This window comes from Moschus berezovskii, chromosome 6 (genome assembly GCF_049115385.1).
Source record: "Moschus berezovskii isolate FMDL1 chromosome 6, NW_MosBer_1.0, whole genome shotgun sequence".
Lineage (NCBI taxonomy): Eukaryota > Metazoa > Chordata > Mammalia > Artiodactyla > Moschidae > Moschus > Moschus berezovskii.
In genome coordinates, this window is record NC_142465.1 from 83126977 (window position 1) to 83144967 (window position 17991).

Here is a 17991-nt window from a genome sequence, read left to right on the forward strand (position 1 = left end):
GACTGTTTCCTCTATGAAAAGTAAAGTCGATATTTATCTCTAAAATACCTTTTTAAAAGGTGAGCTGACTTCTGGAGACTGCTATGAACCATTCTTTGGCTATTTGGATTTGTGTGACTACATCTAAGCTATGAAGGCACTTAAATTGAATAAGTGGATTTCTCTAAGGAAGTTTTTCAAAGACATCCTAAATATCAGAATTTGTTTCCTAAATAAATATGCTGGGAGGAGGCTATGAGTATTAAGGAGAATAACCATAAGTCAGAACGTATACTTCCACCTTTCCCCTTCTGGCTTTTGCCACATTGCACCCAATCAAAAGAATGAAAAGCAGAGGCATCCCAGTAGCTGAAATCGTAGTACACTTCCAAATTTTAGCTAGTGCCAAGTTGTGACTAGAATTCCTCTACATGCATGGACCTGAAGAGCCAAAGGAAAGAAATGAACCCTTTGAATTAGAAGCTGATTACAATTTCCTAAGCCATTCCATGCAAGCAGACAAACTGGTAACAGGAACATGTGGCTGGTTATACATGTTTTCCACAGGCTTGGCTTGCTTTGGATGGTTTTCCAGGCAGTGCTTTTTTTAGTGATTAAGGCCCAGACTATTCTGTCAGCAGAGGTCTGGATGGAGTTTGATCTTGAATTAGTACTCATCCATCAGTTTCTAACTGGGCACCTAGGAAAACATCTACTTGAAGAACAGATGATTTTACTTATAAGCACAAATTCCATATTGTTGGGGTTTCTTTTTTTAAGAGTATTGCTTATGTATATATTAATGCTATTATTGTATCCGTTAATCACCTGGCTGCCGTATGACTTGGAGGTATTTGGCATAGTCTAGGAATAGAGAGTAGAAAATATTACAGCTCACTGGGGAAAAGGTGTCAAATTTAATGGCAAGTGAAGAGAATAATTGACGTTCCTGTAGCGACTGATCCACCATCTTTCATTACCAATGCTCTTTTCTGCATGATGGTCATGAGGACCAGAATGTAAATCAGTTTTGAAAGGTAGGAGCAGAACTAATGACTTAAGTGACCTAAATTCTATGAATTTAGAAGATAGGGGGGAAAAGTGGATTTTTAAGGATTTTTGAATCTCATGCATTAGTTTTGCATGTTATAAGATTAGAAAGGAATGACCTTAGCAACAGATAATTTTGGGGTTTATCATGTAGTATTGAGATGATCTCTTTGCACTATTAATTGCCTGATTGTCTCATTATAGGCTTCCTTCCTGTCTGACCAACCAGAGCCGTACCTGCCATTTCTTTCACGCTTCATTGAAACACAGATGTTTGCCACCTTTATTGATAACAAAATTATGTCTCAATGGGAGGAGAAAGATCCTTTGCTTCGAGTCTTTGACTCTCGGATTGAGAAGATAAGACTGTATAATGTAAGGGCACCCACCTTGAGGACATCTATTTATCAGAAATGCAGCACTTTAAAAGAAGCAGGTACATTTGTCATGCCTTTAAAAACTAACTTAAAATCCATGATCATTTCTTTTTACACATTGTTGCCCTTATAAACCACAAAATTAATTTTCAGTTTTAAACTTCCTCGTTAATCCTTGTGCTATATCAAGAGATGCTTTCTGTAGTTTTGTTTCGTTCTGTTTTGTGAGCTAATGTCTGTCCTATTCCCACTTGACATTCCTCTTCCCTCAGAAGACGAAAAACAGTAACAAACTGAATGGATTAGAACTATTAGGTTGCTGTAATTTCTGTCTTATTCTCTTTATTACCTTAATTAAAAAAATATTAATTTTTGTTTTGCTGCTTATTTTGCTTTTTTTGCTTTTTACCTTTTCTCTCTTCATCCAAGGAAAATAAGTATTAATTTTAACATAGTAAATTTGAGTTGCTACCTAATTTACATAATTAAAACGATTTACTTTAGTGGTACCATTAATTAAAATAGCTTCATCTATTGAAATTAAACCTCTAGACTCTCGTATTCAAATGAGAGCTTCCCAACCCTGATCTTGGTTTTTCTCTCAGAGAATTATCAGTCTTGGTCAATCTTGTCTGGCAGTGTAATACTGTAGTCAGTTAAATAAATAATCATATTAATAGTGTTTACTGGTACATACTTTTGCTGTTTTATGTACATTTTTGCATTTTATCATAATAATGAGGAGGTATAGGCCACTCCAGTACTATTGCCTGGGGAATCCCATGGATGGAGGAGCCTGGTGGGCTGCAGTCCGTGGGGTCGCTAGGGGTCGGACACGACTGAGCGACTTCACTTTCACTTTTCACTTTCACACATTGGAGAAGGAAATGGCAACCCACTCCAGTGTTCTTGCCTGGAGAATCCCAGGGATGGGGGAGCCTGGTGGGCTTCCGTCTATGGGGTTACACAGAGTCGGACACGACTGAAGTGACTTAGCAGCAGCAGCAGCAGCATAGACACATTTTATTGTCTGTTTTATTGCTGCCTTCATCTTACAGTTGAGAAAACTGAGAGGTGAAGTCACTTGCTTGTGATTGCATAGCTAGTGGTTGGTGGAACCCTAATTTGAACCAGAGTTTGACTGATTCTGGCACCTGGAGTCTTAACACATTAAGCTGTTCTTTCAATAAATAAACGTAAAATGTACCAGTCCACATAGTTTTATACTTTTATACCCGGTTCCTAACTCTTTCTTAGTTTATTTCTCAGCCAGTAAACTGACCTTTATCACTTGAGTGTCCCTTCCTTTTATTTCTTCCCCTTCAAGTGTAGAAGCTCTTTGAAAGCAACCTTCTTTTTTTTTTTTTTGAGCAAAAAGCAGCAATTGTGGATTTTCTTTGCTCTGCCTCTGTTGCTTGCCTTTCTCACTTCATTTGAGGTAGAGCAGAGTTACAAGAGTGTGGTGATGCTATAACTATAGCATGTTTTAAGGAAAGAAGTATATAAATGATGTCTCTTGTGTAGCCTTCAGAGGTGTCAGATGACTTGAGGAAACATCATTCTGTTATATCCCACTTATGAGGGTAGATCCTTGGAGTCCTTTAGGAAGTGACAGTTGCCTCTGTGTTTCTGAAAGTTGGGGGAACAGAGTGATCAAAATTGTCTATTCCTGTTCAGAGAGTAGTATGGCTTTATTTTTTTAGTAGCCATGTAAATAGTATAACACCTTGTTGAGCAAATATTATTCCTCCCTTCCTGACAGAATTTTTAAAATGAAGCTAAGTACTGATTGCTTAATTTGTATGCTTCTAGAAAAACTTTTCAATTAAAATAGATTATTGGCCTCTCAGAGTTTGGTACTCATACTGTCATCACAAAAATTATGTAATACTCTTAGAAATGTACCATTATAGATTTACCATATTTGAAAGAGATTAAACTAAGTTTAGGAATAGTCTCCCAGGAACTTAATTTATCAAAGACTTTCTTTAAAGGGAGGCAGTTGACTGTGACTATGTCTATCTCTCATGAATGGTGCAGTTATTTCTTTTATCAGGTAAAAGATAATAGACTTTTATTGTTTAAAAGACTTACCTCACCCTCACCCCCATCCCAGCCCCAACAGAAGCTGTAGCGATTGGGATTTTGTTGTTGACATTGAATTTTATTGTGTATCTTTTTTTTTTTTTTGGTCCTTTGTTGTTTTGCTTTTGTTTCTGTTTTGCCTCTAACTAAAAAGAATTTTGATTTGCAGGTGAACGCTTTAGGCAGAGGCTATCTGCTGCTGATATTGTGGCACCAGAACCTCATGATTTCTTTGCAGAAAGACAAGTCGCTAGTAACACAGAGTTTTCTTATTCCTTACCGATCACGGAAAATGAGTTTTGGCACAAACCGTTGAAAGTCTAACAACAGGCCTATGACCTCTTAAAGCAGGCATTTAATAATTTCTGAATGTTCAGTATTCACTGATGGTATAATCACTGAAATGTAACATTGCATTGTGCTCCCTGTGGCAATCTTATAAACCCAGATAATTAATTGTGAATCGTGATTTTTGTTTCTACAGAGTTTCCTAACTAAAGGAGAATAACTCAATATCAGATGGGTTTTTCTATCATTTTAAATCCAACAGAAAAACTGATGCTACTTTTTTCCCTTTTGTGAGGGTAGAAGCACTTTTTGGCAGAGGTGGAATTTTGTAGTAGTTCATGGAACATAAAATTGGCAGGGACTTCAGAGAATTCCACACCATGAATCTAAACATTATTTGCCTAAACCTAATTGTGTTTTATAAATATTAAGAAGCATTAAGAATATATATACTATTGTGGAAAGTCAGAGGGCATCATTGAAAATTAAATATCACTACATTAAAGCATGACACCCTTTTGCCCAGTCTAGAACATATGGACTATATTTTGAGAGAAGTTACACATTACACATTAAAATGAAATTTTAAAAAGTTTTGGATAAATTCATAAAAGCTATAAAGAAAAATTAGGAAAGCTTAAAGTAGATGTCTCACACTTCGAAGTTTAGTGTAATAATGCCTTCTGTACACATCTTTTAATTCTGCAAACACAAACACTGGCTGAGAGGCATCAATCTCATATAAGATGATCTTAAGTAGGTTCTTTTGACTAGAGTGAAATGTGTCATTCACAGACCTCGTCCCACCCCAAAAGATTTTCTTTAGAATATATATGGAGAAGAACCAACAATACTCAATCTGATGGTATTGAATGGGGCAGAATAAACTGATTCTATGAAATGTTTTTAAGAAAATACCTTTTTACTTCTCTCAGATCCCAAGATTGGCAGTGCCCACAATGTGTTCTGTTTATCACACAAACACAGTTACTGCTTGGCCCCCCTAGCAATAATCTCTAGGCAAGGGATGGGAGACCTAACCTTGGTTTACAAGTATGATGTTTTCTCTTATAAATTAAATTGATAAAGACATTTAAGATCAGATTTTTTTTTAACCAGAGATAGTTCACTGTTTCTTCCCTGAGCCTTTGAAACATCTCCCAACTTTCAGTGGTTTTAAAATAGAAATATTGAGTAATTTCTGTTTTTTAACTCTGGCCTATGTTATTCTTCAAATGGCAGTTTTTTATTCTCTGGACATTTTCTAAATGCCTGCTTATTTTATTTTTCTCTGCATTACCCATTTTGATCTAATGAACACTTTTAAATAACTCCTAATGAGAATGTGACTGTTGCTAAAAGTGAAGGTAATAAACTTTACACAGTTCCTTGTTTTTTACAAGTGGAAAAGCATGAATATTTAATGGATCTTTGCACAAAGAAATAAAGTAACATAGAGCTATAGTGCTTGCTTTTACCTTCCGTAATTTTTCTTTCAGCTCAAGGAAGATATTTTATTTGCCATCATTTTCTTTAATGTTCTTCTTAGAACCATATTTTCATTAAGAATATGAATTTCCCACTCACGGGAAACTGTTTCAGTACTAAATTATAGAGTGTTTTTTAATCCCACTGCCCTGCTTTTGCCACATGCAGAAAATAATATTAAAATTCATTATCTAGTATTTATTTAAAACTAACCTTTTATACTTACATTATACTGATTTCTGAAGAGCTTTTGTAAAAATCTATTTCAGACTATCACAAAGATTGAGTTTCTTGTCACTGCATGAGTAGAGGAAGCATTATCTTTTAAGGTTTAGCCAATGAAATGTTTCTAACATGTTATAAATGTAATTTATAGCCCAGTCAATTGAGCAGCGACTGATGAAAATGGATCACACTGCAATCCACCCACATCTACTTGATATGAAAATTGGTCAAGGCAAATATGAACAAGGATTTTTTCCAAAGTTACAGTCCGATGTCTTGGCAACAGGACCAACTAATAACAAGTAAGCATGTTCTTCATTTGAGTCGTTGATTGAAGGAGTGAATGAAGGGCACAGTGCTCTGCACCTCTTATGGGGACTGTTTAACTATTAAAGATTGTATCAATCATTACTTTTTCAAAAACCAAATTAATCCGCTTGAAATATGAATTGACAATGAGTATTTGACTTTTAATTCCATCGTGTAAGAAAATGCAAAAGTAGAGATTTTTTTCTTGTTGAAGTAATGTGTGCTTAGGAATAGTTTAGTTTTAAATGACTGTTTAAATATAATGGTCTAATGGAATTAGAAAAGTTATGCTTTCACTGTCTGTATTCGTTTCCTAGGATTGCTGTAACAAAGGACTACAAACTTGGTAGCTTAAAATGACAAATTTATTCTTTCATAGTTCTGGAAGCTGTAAGTCCAAAATCAAAATGTTGGTAGTGCCATGCTCCTTCCAAGGCCTGTAGAAGAGGATCCATTCTTGTGTTTTCCAACTTCTGGTGGCCCCAGGCAGTATTTGGCTTATAGTAACATAAATCAGTCTCTGCCTCTACTTTACATGGCTACTGTCCCTCTATGTCTATGTTCAAATGTCTCTCTTCTTATAAGGACACCAGTCATGTTGGATTAGGGCCCATCCTAATGGCCTCATCTTAACATCTGCAAAGACCTATTTCCAAATAAGATCAAATTCACAGGTGTTGGAATTAAGATTTCAGCATTTATTTTCAGTTCAGTTCAGTTCAGTCACTCAGTCATGTCCGACTCTTTGTGACCCCATGAATCACAGCACGCCAGGCCTCCCTGTCCATCGCCAACTCCTGGAGTTCACTCAAACTCATGTCCATTGAGTCGGTGATGCCATCCAGCCATCTCATTCTCTGTCGTCCCCTTCTCCTCCCGCCCCCATTTATTTTAGGGAGACACAATTCAACCCACGTCACCATTTTGTACTTTTAGGTATCAGATGCAGAAATTACAAAACAACCAAACATTAAAATAAATCCTATCATTCTTTATGGTAGATGATCCCATTCAGAAAATATTTTAATATGGTTAGAATCGAAAACACTTATTTGGGTTTAAGGGAATACTTGATTTTAGATGAATGCCTGTATGTATACTCAGTCCTGTCCCACTCTTTGCAACCGTGCAGACTGTAGCCCATTTTCATATGGTTCATGGAGTTCTCAAGGCAAGAATATTGAAGAGGTTTGCCATTCCCTTCTCCAGTGGACCGCGTTTTGTCAGATCTCTCCACCATGACGCATCCGTCTTGGATGGCCCTATACAGCATGGCTTATAGTTTCATTGAGTTAGTCAAGGCTGTGGTCCATGTGATCAGATTAGTTAGTTTTCTGAGATTGTGATTTTCACTCTGTCTGCCCTCTGATGGAGAAGGATAAGAGGGTTATGGAAGCTTCCTGATGGGAGAGACTGACTGAGGGGGAAACTGGGTCTTGTTCTGATGGGCGGGGCCATGCTCAGTAAATCTTTGATCCAATTTTCTGTTGATGGGCGGAGCTGTGTTCCCTCCCTGCTATTTACTTGGGGCCAAACTGTGATAGAGGTAATGAAGATAATGGTGGCCTCCTTCAAAAGAACCGATGCATGTACTGCTACACTCAGTACTCCCAGCCCTGCAGCAGGCCACCACTGACCCATGCCTCTGCCGGAGAGTCCTGGAAACTCCCAGGCAAGTCTGGGTCAGTCTCTTGTGGGGTCACTGCTCCTTTTTCCTGGGTCCTGCTGCACACAAGGTTCTGTTTGTGCCGTGCAAAAGTCTGTTTCCCAGTCCTGTGTAAGTTCTGGCAGCTCTGTTAGGGTTAATGGCGACCTCCTCCAAGAGGGCTTATGCTTTACCCAGGTCTGCTGCACCCAGAGGCCCTGCCCCTGTGGCTGTCCACTGCTGACCCGGACCTCCCCAGGAGACACTCAGACAGTTCTGTCTCGGTCTCTGTGGGGCTCTGGGTCCTGATGTGCACACAGTTTGAGCCCGCTGAGCGTCTCTGGAGGGAATGGGGTTTGATTCTAAATGCAAATTTGCCCCTCCTACCATCTTGCTGGGGCTTATCCTTTGCCCTTGGATGTGGGGTATCTCCTCACAGTGACTCCAGCACCACGCAACCACCATTCCAGCACGTACTGTCTTGTTGGGTCTTCTCTAACCTTAGACGTGGGGTACCTCCTCACAGCCATTCCAGCGCCACACCAAAGCAAAAACAACACCCAGTTGTGGATGTGACCGGTGATAGAAGCAAAGTCCAATGCTATCAAGAGCAGTATTGCATAGGAACCTGGAATGTTAGGTCCACGATTCAAGGCAAATTGCAAGTGGTTAAACAGGAGAGGACAAGAGTAAACATCAACATTTTAGGAATCAGCGAAATAAAATGGACTGAAATGGGTGAATTTAACTCAGATGACAGTTACATATACTACTGTGGACAAGAATCGCTTAGAAGAAATGGAGTAGCCATCATAGTCAACAAAAGAGTCTGAAATGCAGTACTTGGATGCAATCTCAGAAACAACAGAATGATCTCTGTTCGTTTCCAAGGCAAACCATTCAATATCACAGTAATCCAAGTCTTTCCCCCAGTCAGTAATGCTGAAGAAGCTGAAGTTGAATGGTTCTGTGAAGACCTACGAGACCTTTTAGAACTAAAACCCAAAAAAGATGTCCTTTTCATTATAGGGAACTGGAATGCAAAAGTAGGAAGTCAAGAAACACCTGGAGTAACAGGCAAATTTGACCTTGGAGTACGGAATGAAGCAGAGCAAAGGCTACAGACTTTTGCCAAGAGAAGTCACGGGTCATAGCAAACACCCTCTTCCAACAACACAAGAGAAGACTCTACACATGTATATCACCAGATGGTTAATACCAAAATCAGATTGATTATATTCTTTGCAGCCAAGATGGAGAAGCTCTATATGGTCAGCAAAAACAAGACCGGGAGCTGACTGTGGCTCAGATCATGAACTCCTTATTGCCAAATTCAGACTTAAATTGATGAAAGTAGAGAAACCCACTAGATCATTCAGGTATGACCTAAATTAAATCCCTTACAATTATACAGTAGAAGTGACAACTAGATTCAAAGGATTAGATCTGATAGACAGAGTGCCTGAAGAACTATGGATGGAGGTTTGTGACATTGTACAGGAGACAGGAATCAAGACCATCACCAAGAAAAAGAAATGTAAAAAAGCAAAATGGTTGTCTGAAGAGGCCTTACAGATAGCTATGCAAAGAAGAGAAGTGAAAAGCAAAGGAGAAAAGGAGAGAGATACCCATTTGAATGCACAGTTCCAAAGAATAGTAAGGAGAGAGAAGAAAGCCTTCCTCACTTATCAGTGCAAAGAAATAGAGGAAAACAATAGAATGAGAAAGACGAGAGATCTCGTCAAGAAAATTAGAGATACCAAGGGAACATTTCATGCAAAGATTGGCACAGTAAAGGACAGATGGTATTGATCTAACAGAAGCAGAAGATATTAAGAAGAGGTGGCAAGAATACACAGAAGAACTATACAAAAAAGATCTTCAGAACCCAGTTAATCATGATAGTGCGATCACTCACCTAGAGCCGGACATCCTGCAGTGCTAGTCATGTGGGCCTTAGAAAGCATCACTACAAACAAAGCCAGTGGAGTTGATGGAATTCCAGCTGAGCTATTTCAAATCCTAACAGATGATGCTGTGAAAATGCTGCACTCAATATGCCAGCAAACATGGAAAACTCAGCAGTGGCCACAGTACTAGAAAAGGTCAGTTTTCATTCCAATCCCAAAGAAAGGCAATGCCAAAGAATGCTCAAACTACCGCACAATTGCACTCATCTCACATGCTAGTAAAGTAATGCTTAAAATTCTCCAGGCCAGGCTTCAACAGTACATGAACCATGAGCTTCCAGATGTTCAAGTTGGATTTAGAAAAGGCAGAGAAACCAGAGATCAAATTGCCAGCATCCCTTGGATCATCAAAAAAGTAAAAGAGTTCCAGAAAAACATCTATTTCTGCTTTATTGACTATGCCAATGCCTTTGACCCTGTTGATCAAAACAAACTGTGGAAAATTCTGAAAGAGATGGGAATACCAGACCACCTGACCTGCCTCTTGAGAAATCTGTATGCAGGTCAGGAAGCAACAGTTAGAACTGGACATGGAATAGCAGACTGGTTCCAAATAGGGAAAGGAGTACGTCAAGGCTGTATCTTGTCACCCTGCTTATTTAACTTATATCCAGAATACATCATGAGAAACGCTGGGCTGGATGAAGCACAAGCTGGAATTAAGATTGCTGGGAGAAATATCAATAACGTCAGATATGCAGATAACACCACCTTTATGACAGAAAGTGAAGAGGAAATAAAAAGCCTCTTGATGAAAATGAAAGAGGAGAGAGAAAAAGTTGGCTTAAAACTCAACATACAGATACCTAAGATCATGACATCTGGGCCCATCACTTCATGACAAAAAGATGGGGAAAGAATAGAAAGAGTGAGAGACTTTATTTTGGGGGGCTCCAAGATCATTGTAGATGGTGACTGCAGCCATGAAATTAAAAAACGCTTGCTCCTTGGAAATAAAGTTATGGCCTACCTAGACAGCATATTAAAAAGCAGAGACATTACTTTGCCAACAAAGGTCCATCTAGTCAAAGCTGTGGATTTTCCAGTGGTCATGTGAGAGTTGGACTATAAAGAAAGCTGAGCTTCAATAATTGATGCTTTTGTACTGTGGTGTTGGAGAAGACTCTTGAGAGTCCCTTGGACTGCAAGGAGATCCAACCAGTCCATCCTAAAGGAAATGAGTCCTGAATATTCCTTGGAAGGACTGATGCTGAAGCTGAAACTCCAATTCTTTAGCCATCTGATGGGAAGAACTGACTCATTTGAAAAGACTCCTATGCTGGGAAAGATTGAAGGCAGGAAGAGAAGGGGATGACAGAGGATGAGATGGTTGGATGGCATCACTGACTCAGTGTACATGAGTTTGAGTAAACTTTGGGAGTTGGTGATGGCAGAGAGGCCTGGTGTGCTGCAGTTCATGGGGTCTCAAAGAGTCAGACACGATTGAGTGACCAAACTGAACTGAATTGAACTGTAACCCACCAGGCTTCTCTGTCCATGGGATTTCCTAGGCAAGAATGCTGGTGGGTTGCCATTTCCTTTTCCAAAGGATCTCCTTAGACCAGGAAACAAACCTGAGTCTTCTGCTTTGCCAGGAGGTGAATACAGGTGTGTTATAAATGAGTATTTTATAAGAAGAGAACTCAAAGACTAGTAATGGGGAATATGTTAAGTTGGAAAGAAGGTTTTGAATTGGAAATTGGCAGTTTTGAAGTTTAGTTCATTTCTGACCACTTAGAATCCTTGGACAGTTGGAATCATTTGCCGCTTTTCTGATCTGAAAACACTAACATTCTATAACATCTGTGATTTTCTTAAAGACGCTCAGAGAAGAAAAGGGAAAAGCCAAGCAGTGGCAAAGAAATGGTAAAAGACTGTGATGGAGATTGGGTGCACAAAATGGAGTGGCATTGAGCCAGCAGAATTGTCAGAAGGCAGGTAGAGCATCAGTTGAGTTTAGCTAAACTCCAGGAGTTGATGATGGACAGGGAGGCCTGTGCTGCAGTTCATGGGGTCACAAAGAGTCAGATACGACTGAGCAACTGAGGAGAATAAAACAGGTGGAATTACCCCTTTAACCTAATTGACCTAAACTAAATATTGATAATATTCTGAAGGTTCTTGAAAAATGGCTAAAAAGTGTGATGTTTCTATCTTCCATATGAGCTGCTGAGCTATTTGTTGGAGAAGTTTTGGTACTTACCTTTTTATTTCCCACAATGCTTGTCATGATTTTATTGTCAGGGGAAAAAAAAATGAAACCTTGTAAATTATCATATGCGACGGTAATGCTTGGTTTAATTTACTGAATACTATCGAAGCCAAGTATTGTGCTGTTGGAGTTTCTTGGGGTACATATATGTGATAATATTTGTAGATCCTTGTGTTTGTATAATTATTGTCCTACTTTTAATAACCTGAAAGAAATGAAATCCTTACCATTTTCTCAGCTAAAGGTGTTCCATTAAATATGTTTCTGAAATGTGTCAAATTATTGATTCATTTAGGTTTGCATGTGAGAAAACTATGGTGATAGCAAACACATGAAAGGACGAAAGAGGGTGTGTGTGAATTAAGAAAGGCTTCTCTGGTGAAAGGGAAAGTCGCTCAGTCATGTCCAATTCTTTGTGACCTGATGGACTGTTCAGTCCATGCAGTTTTCCAGGCCGGAATACTGGAGTCGGTAGCCTTTCTTCTCTCCAGGGGATCTTCCCAACCCAGAGATCGAACCGAGGTCTTCCACATTGTAGGCAGATTCTTTACCAGCTGAGCCACAAGGGAAGCCCAGGAATACTGGAGTGGATAGCCTATCCCTTCTCCAGAGGATCTTCCCAACCCAGGAATCAAACCAGAGTCTCCTGCAATGTAGGCGGATTCTTTACCAACTGAGCTACCAGGGAAGCCCCATCAGTAAATAATCCACCTGCTGATAAAGGAGACAAAAGTTCCATCCCTGGGTTGGGAATATCCCCTGGAGTAAGACATGGCAACCCTCTCCAGTATTCTTGCCTAGGAAAGCCCATGGACAGAGGAGCCTAGCAGGCTAAGTCCATGGGATTGCAGAGTCAGACACAGGAACTTCGCCAGTGGTCCAGTAAAGACTGTCTTCCAGTGCAAAGAATCAGACACAACTTAGCGACTAAGCAACAACAACAATGAATTAAGGAAAACAGTCACAATACTGTATACATTACCATTTCCTTTGCTTTCAGAGTATAGTACAGGCATACTTCAGAGATACTGTGATTTTGCTTCCAGATCACCACAGTAAAGTGAATATCACAATAAACAAGTTTTCGGTTTGCCAGTGCATATGTTTACACTATGCTGTTGTCTATTAAGTGTGCAATAGCATTATGTCTAAAAAAACAATATAGGTACCTTAATTTAAACTACTTTATTGCTAAAAAATGCTAACGATCCTCTGACAGCACAGATTGCCACCAACTTTCAATTTGTATAAAATACAGTATCTTCGAAGTACAATGAAATGAGGTATGCTTGTATTTATGATTATAAATATCCACCTCCTTTCATATCTCAGTCAAAAAATTTGGAAATTTTCATCATTGCTTTACTTAATTATCCTCCCTTGTAGCCCTCTGGGTTTTTTTCCCTGCTTTCAAAAGCAGTGCCTTTCCTGCCAGTGGAGCCTTCTCCATTCCAAGAGAGTGTTAGTTATAGAGATACTGCTGATAATAGCTAGTATTATTAAGCTGGTCTGCATTAGCTTCTTTGCTGACTGCATTAAGTATATTAGTTCTTTGATCCTTATTATAAGCATATCCCTACATATAAACCTATATTGTTTTATCCATTTTATGATGGAGGCTCAGAGATGATCAATAACTTGCTTCAGGATCACACAGCTAGGAAGTGGTGAAACTAGGATTCAAACTTAGGTCTACTAATTCAGAGCCCAAGCACTTAACCATTGTACTGTATATACCTGGCTCTGTCACTCTGATACAAACGTGATGTGTGCCTTTTGTTGCTTTTGAGCTGGATGTTTTATTTTGGTAGCCCCCTAAGAAATTTTGAATAACCTAAAATACTAAATATAAGAGAGTTCAGCAACAGCCTGTCATTCCAATCTGATGAGGTCTTTCAGAATGAAAGAACTCTCAGATGCCTCACCCCTGCCTCACCTTGGGCTCTGTGAAGAGGGGTGGACCCAAAAGAAGATACGGTAATACCCTGGGAAGCAGGGTACATTCTCAGGTGCCATCTTGCCTCATGAAGAGTTTCATGAAGCAAAGATTGAGATCAAAGAGCCTAAGCCTGAAACAGTGTCATCATTACCTGTTGGTAAGTGTACAAGCTTGGATTAGTACCAGAGTTGGGATTAGTACCCGGGTTTCCTTATTCCTGGCACCATGTGCATGATGTCTGATTCATAAGGACTGTGGAAAGGTCTGGAAGATCTTCAGTACCAGCATTCTTTTACATATTTGGAAAAAGAATACTATGGAATAAAGTGAACTGTGGATTTTTAAAAAGCTTTATTTGATTGAATTCTCTTATTTAAGTAGGTTGCTTCAACTCTAATGAAGACAGTGAAAGAGGATGATTCACTAGTAAGGTGGAAAAGTTATATGTTCAGGATGAAATCTTCCTTTCCTGTAGAAATGGAAGTGTTTATACTAATGTCTTGGGGAGGAAGGTTGCAGAGAGAATTAATATGCTGCTTATGAGATGGAAGTAAATAGCTAATGATTGAAAATTTTACTCACTTACTTACCTTAGTTAATTTGTAGAGTTTTACCCTCCAGTGAAGAGCTATCCTTGCTTTTATAAACATTGAACTTGAAATGCACTAAGAGATGTTGACGGTTATGGGGATTCAGACCTGCCAGATGATTGTACTAGATACAGTGTTTTATTTTTCACAAGTGGATGACTAAGTCATCAGTTCATTCATCTTCTCTCATATTTATAAATTATCCTACTTTTTGGAATCAGTTTGACATGGGCAGACTATTAATTTAAATGGTTTTTATTTCCTTTTGCTAGCATTAGAGTGTTCATTCATTCATTTAGAGAATATTTAAGGAACCCATACTATATATGACACTGTCCTGTTCATTGGGAGTTTAACAATGAACAAAATAACAAAAATCCCTGCTTTTTCAGCATGAGGAAGCAAACAAGGAACTTATTAATATGTAAAATAAATAACCTGTCAGAAAGTGATAAGGTTTGTGAAGAAAAATAAAATAGAGAAAGGAAGCAAGGAGTGTTTAGGAGGAAAGATTTCAGGTTTAAAATCTTCCTACCATATTTTATTGCTTTTATCTTACATATAATCTTAAATTTTCCCATTTCCACACAGAGCCTCAAGAATTACATTTTTAGCTGAGTTGTAGTCTGCAAACATTACATTTTCATCTAGATTGTAGTCTAAAAGAGAATCGATCTCAGAATTAGTTACAGGGTAAAGGGATTTGTTACCATGACTATGCAAATGATTGATCAATTGTTAGAATCTTATATGCTACTTAAAAAACAAAAACAAATAAGCAGTCTTTAGTATTTCAGCAAATGTACTCTTCTTTGGTAAAATTATACTTAATAAATGAGGTTTAATAATGTAAATAATAAATTATTTAACAAGATGAGGAATGTGTGGACTTCATAGTAATTTTTTTAAGCAGATGCCCATTTCCCTGTTCTGAAAATAAAATTAAGCTGGATATTTTGTCTCAAAGATTGAGATGCTAGTTATATCCTGAAAGTTAGTATTTATCCTTGTCTTTTGTGCTTTTACAGTTTGTCTACCAGGAGAAATGTTCAGCCATGTGTATTTTGTACCTTCTTTTATTCATTATTTAAGTTCATTAGCTGGTGTTTATAATCCACCTCATATTTTTACTATTTGTTTAGTAACCCTAATTTTTTAATCTGTGCAAATTTTACTATGATACATAGGGTTTTTTTGTTTTGTTTTGTTTTTTTGCTACAGGGCTGTTTCTAAGGCCTCCAGGTCTTTATATATTGTGTTTCTTATACTTTACTCTTCCTCTTTATTTATTACATAAATTCATCAGCTCGTATTTATATTTTGCTTCCAAGTTCTTAAAAAAAAAATTTCATGACACTGCTGAAGAGGGTTCCTTTATTTAAGGTATAGAGACCACTGCAGTGGGTTCTTTCAGTGGAGAGGGAGATTAGAGGCTTTTCTGAATATTGCATGGACATGTGGGAATTCATCATCAAGGATCAGAGTGGAGATCGTTGAGTAGGAAGTTACCAAGAGGGAACATCATGGGTAAAGGGGGTTTCTGAGTGAGCTGACCTAATGGGATTCTTGCTGAAGACAGACCTGAGTGATTAGACATCACCTGGGGGATGGTGGAGAATTCAGAACTTGATTGGATGTCCAGAATGATCATATAATGAGAGGGAAAATGGTTTCTGCTAAGCTGACTTAGCAAGTTTCTTACTAAAACTGGATTTTACAAAGAAATGCATAGATAGGCCTAGGAGAAGGTCCAGGGGTCTGACCAAAGTTTGATCAGGCAGAGAACCTTTTTCAGTTTCTTGATATGCTTTTTTTTTCTGAATCTTCCTTTTCAATATCCTTTTTACAATCTTATACAGTCTTACGTTGATCTTTTGCTTTAGGGACATTTCCAAAGATTCTACTTCAAAGATCTGTCACTAGCTCTTTGCATTTTTTTCTCAATATAAACCTATTCTTTTAAAAAAAAGAACAATTATTTTAAGAGGGGCTACTTTACTTTGCTACCATTTTTATCATAATTATTCAGTGTTCCTCTAAATAGCAGACTGAAATGAGATGATTCATCAGTTTGAAACCAAAGGCATGCATAAATTATTTAAAGAGCAACAAAAGAAGCAGCACTCTGATTTTAAGCTTTTTGTAAATTGGATACTATATTAATAATACACTTTAAATCATCAGTTGTCAGTCATGCAGTGTGACTTGCTGGATGGCAAAAGTATAAATTCACTTCTTGTGTATAGCTCTGCGGTCTCAGGGATATATCAAGAGTAAATAGTTCTAGAATAGTGCAATGAATGCGGTCATGGGCATGATAAATCAAGAGCTGAGAAATCTTTTAAAATAATTTGATATATGAAGAAAACATAGAACACTATTTGACATAAATTGTAGCAGTATTTTTTTGGATCTGTCTCCTAAAGGAAATAAGAGCAAAAATAAATAAATGAGACCTAATTAGACTTAAAATTTTTTGCATAGTAAAGGGAGCCATCAAGAAAACCAAAAGACAGGCTACTGAATGGGAGAAAATATTTGCAAATGATATGACTGATAAGGGATTAATATCCAGCAAAAATAAATGGTTCATCCAACTCAATATAAAAAAAAAACCCAATTAAAAATGAGCAGAAAGTCTGGATAGAAATTTTTGCAAAGAAGACATACACAAATGGCCAACAGGCACAGGAAAAGATGCTTAACATCATTAATCATTAGAGAAGTAGAAGTTAAAACCACAGTGAAATAACACCTCATGCGTACGTCACTTAGTCGTGTCCAACTCTTGTGACCCCATGGACTGCAGCCTACCAGGCTCCTCTGTCCATGGGGATTTTCCAGACAAGAATACTGGAGTGGGGTGCCATGCCTCCCTTCAGGGTTTCCTCCCAAGCCAGGTCTCCTGCACTACAGGCGGATTCTTTACCATCTGAGCCAGCAGGGAATCCCAAGAATACTGGAATAGGTAGCCTATCCCTTCTCCAAAGTATCTTCCTGACACAGGAATCGAACCAGGGTCTCCTGCATTGCAGGTGGACTCTTCATGAGCTGAGCTACCAGGGAAGCCCCAAATATCACCTCACACTTGTCAAAATGGCTGTCATCAAAAAGACCACAAATAACAAATGTTGGCGAGTAAATGGAGAAAAGAGAACCCTTGTACACTATTGGTGGGAATGTAAATCAGGGAGGTCGTTATGGAAAACAGTACGGGTGTTTCCCAAAAAACTAAAAGCTATTTTATACTTCTATTGCCATATTTTATAGTAGTTCTATTTCTGGGTATTTATCTGAAGAAAAAAACAAAAAAGGCTAATTTGAAAAGATACATACACCCCAGTGTCCATAGAAGCATTATTTATAATTGCCAAGATATGGAAGCACCCTCAGTGTCCTTCAATAGATAAATGGATAGAGAAGATGCAATATCTGTACATATACACAATGGAGTAATACTCAGCCATAAAAAAAGAATGAAATTTTGCCATCTGCAACAACACGGATAGACTTGAAATCAGTACAAGAAATAAGTCAGAGAAAGACAAATACTGTATGATATCACTTATATGTGAAATCTAAGACAAATTAGTGAACATAAAGCAGAAACATTCACAGATGCAGAGAACAAACTAGTGATTATCACTGGGGAGAGGGAAGGGGAGGGAGAGACAAGATAGGGGTAGGAGATTAAGAAGTACAAACTACTGTGTATGAAATAAATACAAGGATATAGAAGAATGTAGGGAAAACCACTCGACCATTCAGGTATGACCTAAATCAAATCCCTTATAATTATACAGTGGAAATGACAAATAGATTCACGGGGTTAGA

General features: G+C 38.1%; 1 protein-coding gene across 3 annotated transcripts in view; it reads left to right on the top strand.

Moving 5' to 3' along the window:
- Positions 1-17991, top strand: part of DENND5B (DENN domain containing 5B) — a 223562-nt gene that overhangs the window by 147157 nt on the left and 58414 nt on the right. For 2 of the 3 annotated variants that reach the window (XM_088837247.1, XM_088837248.1), the window contains 2 exons: positions 1234-1465; positions 5644-5794. In XM_088837247.1, coding sequence (XP_088693373.1) covers positions 1234-1465; positions 5644-5794 — 383 coding nt within the window. Of the gene's footprint in view, positions 1-1233; positions 1466-3660; positions 3745-5643; positions 5795-17991 lie in introns of all 3 variants that reach the window. The other variant, XM_088837249.1, reaches the window with a different exon arrangement.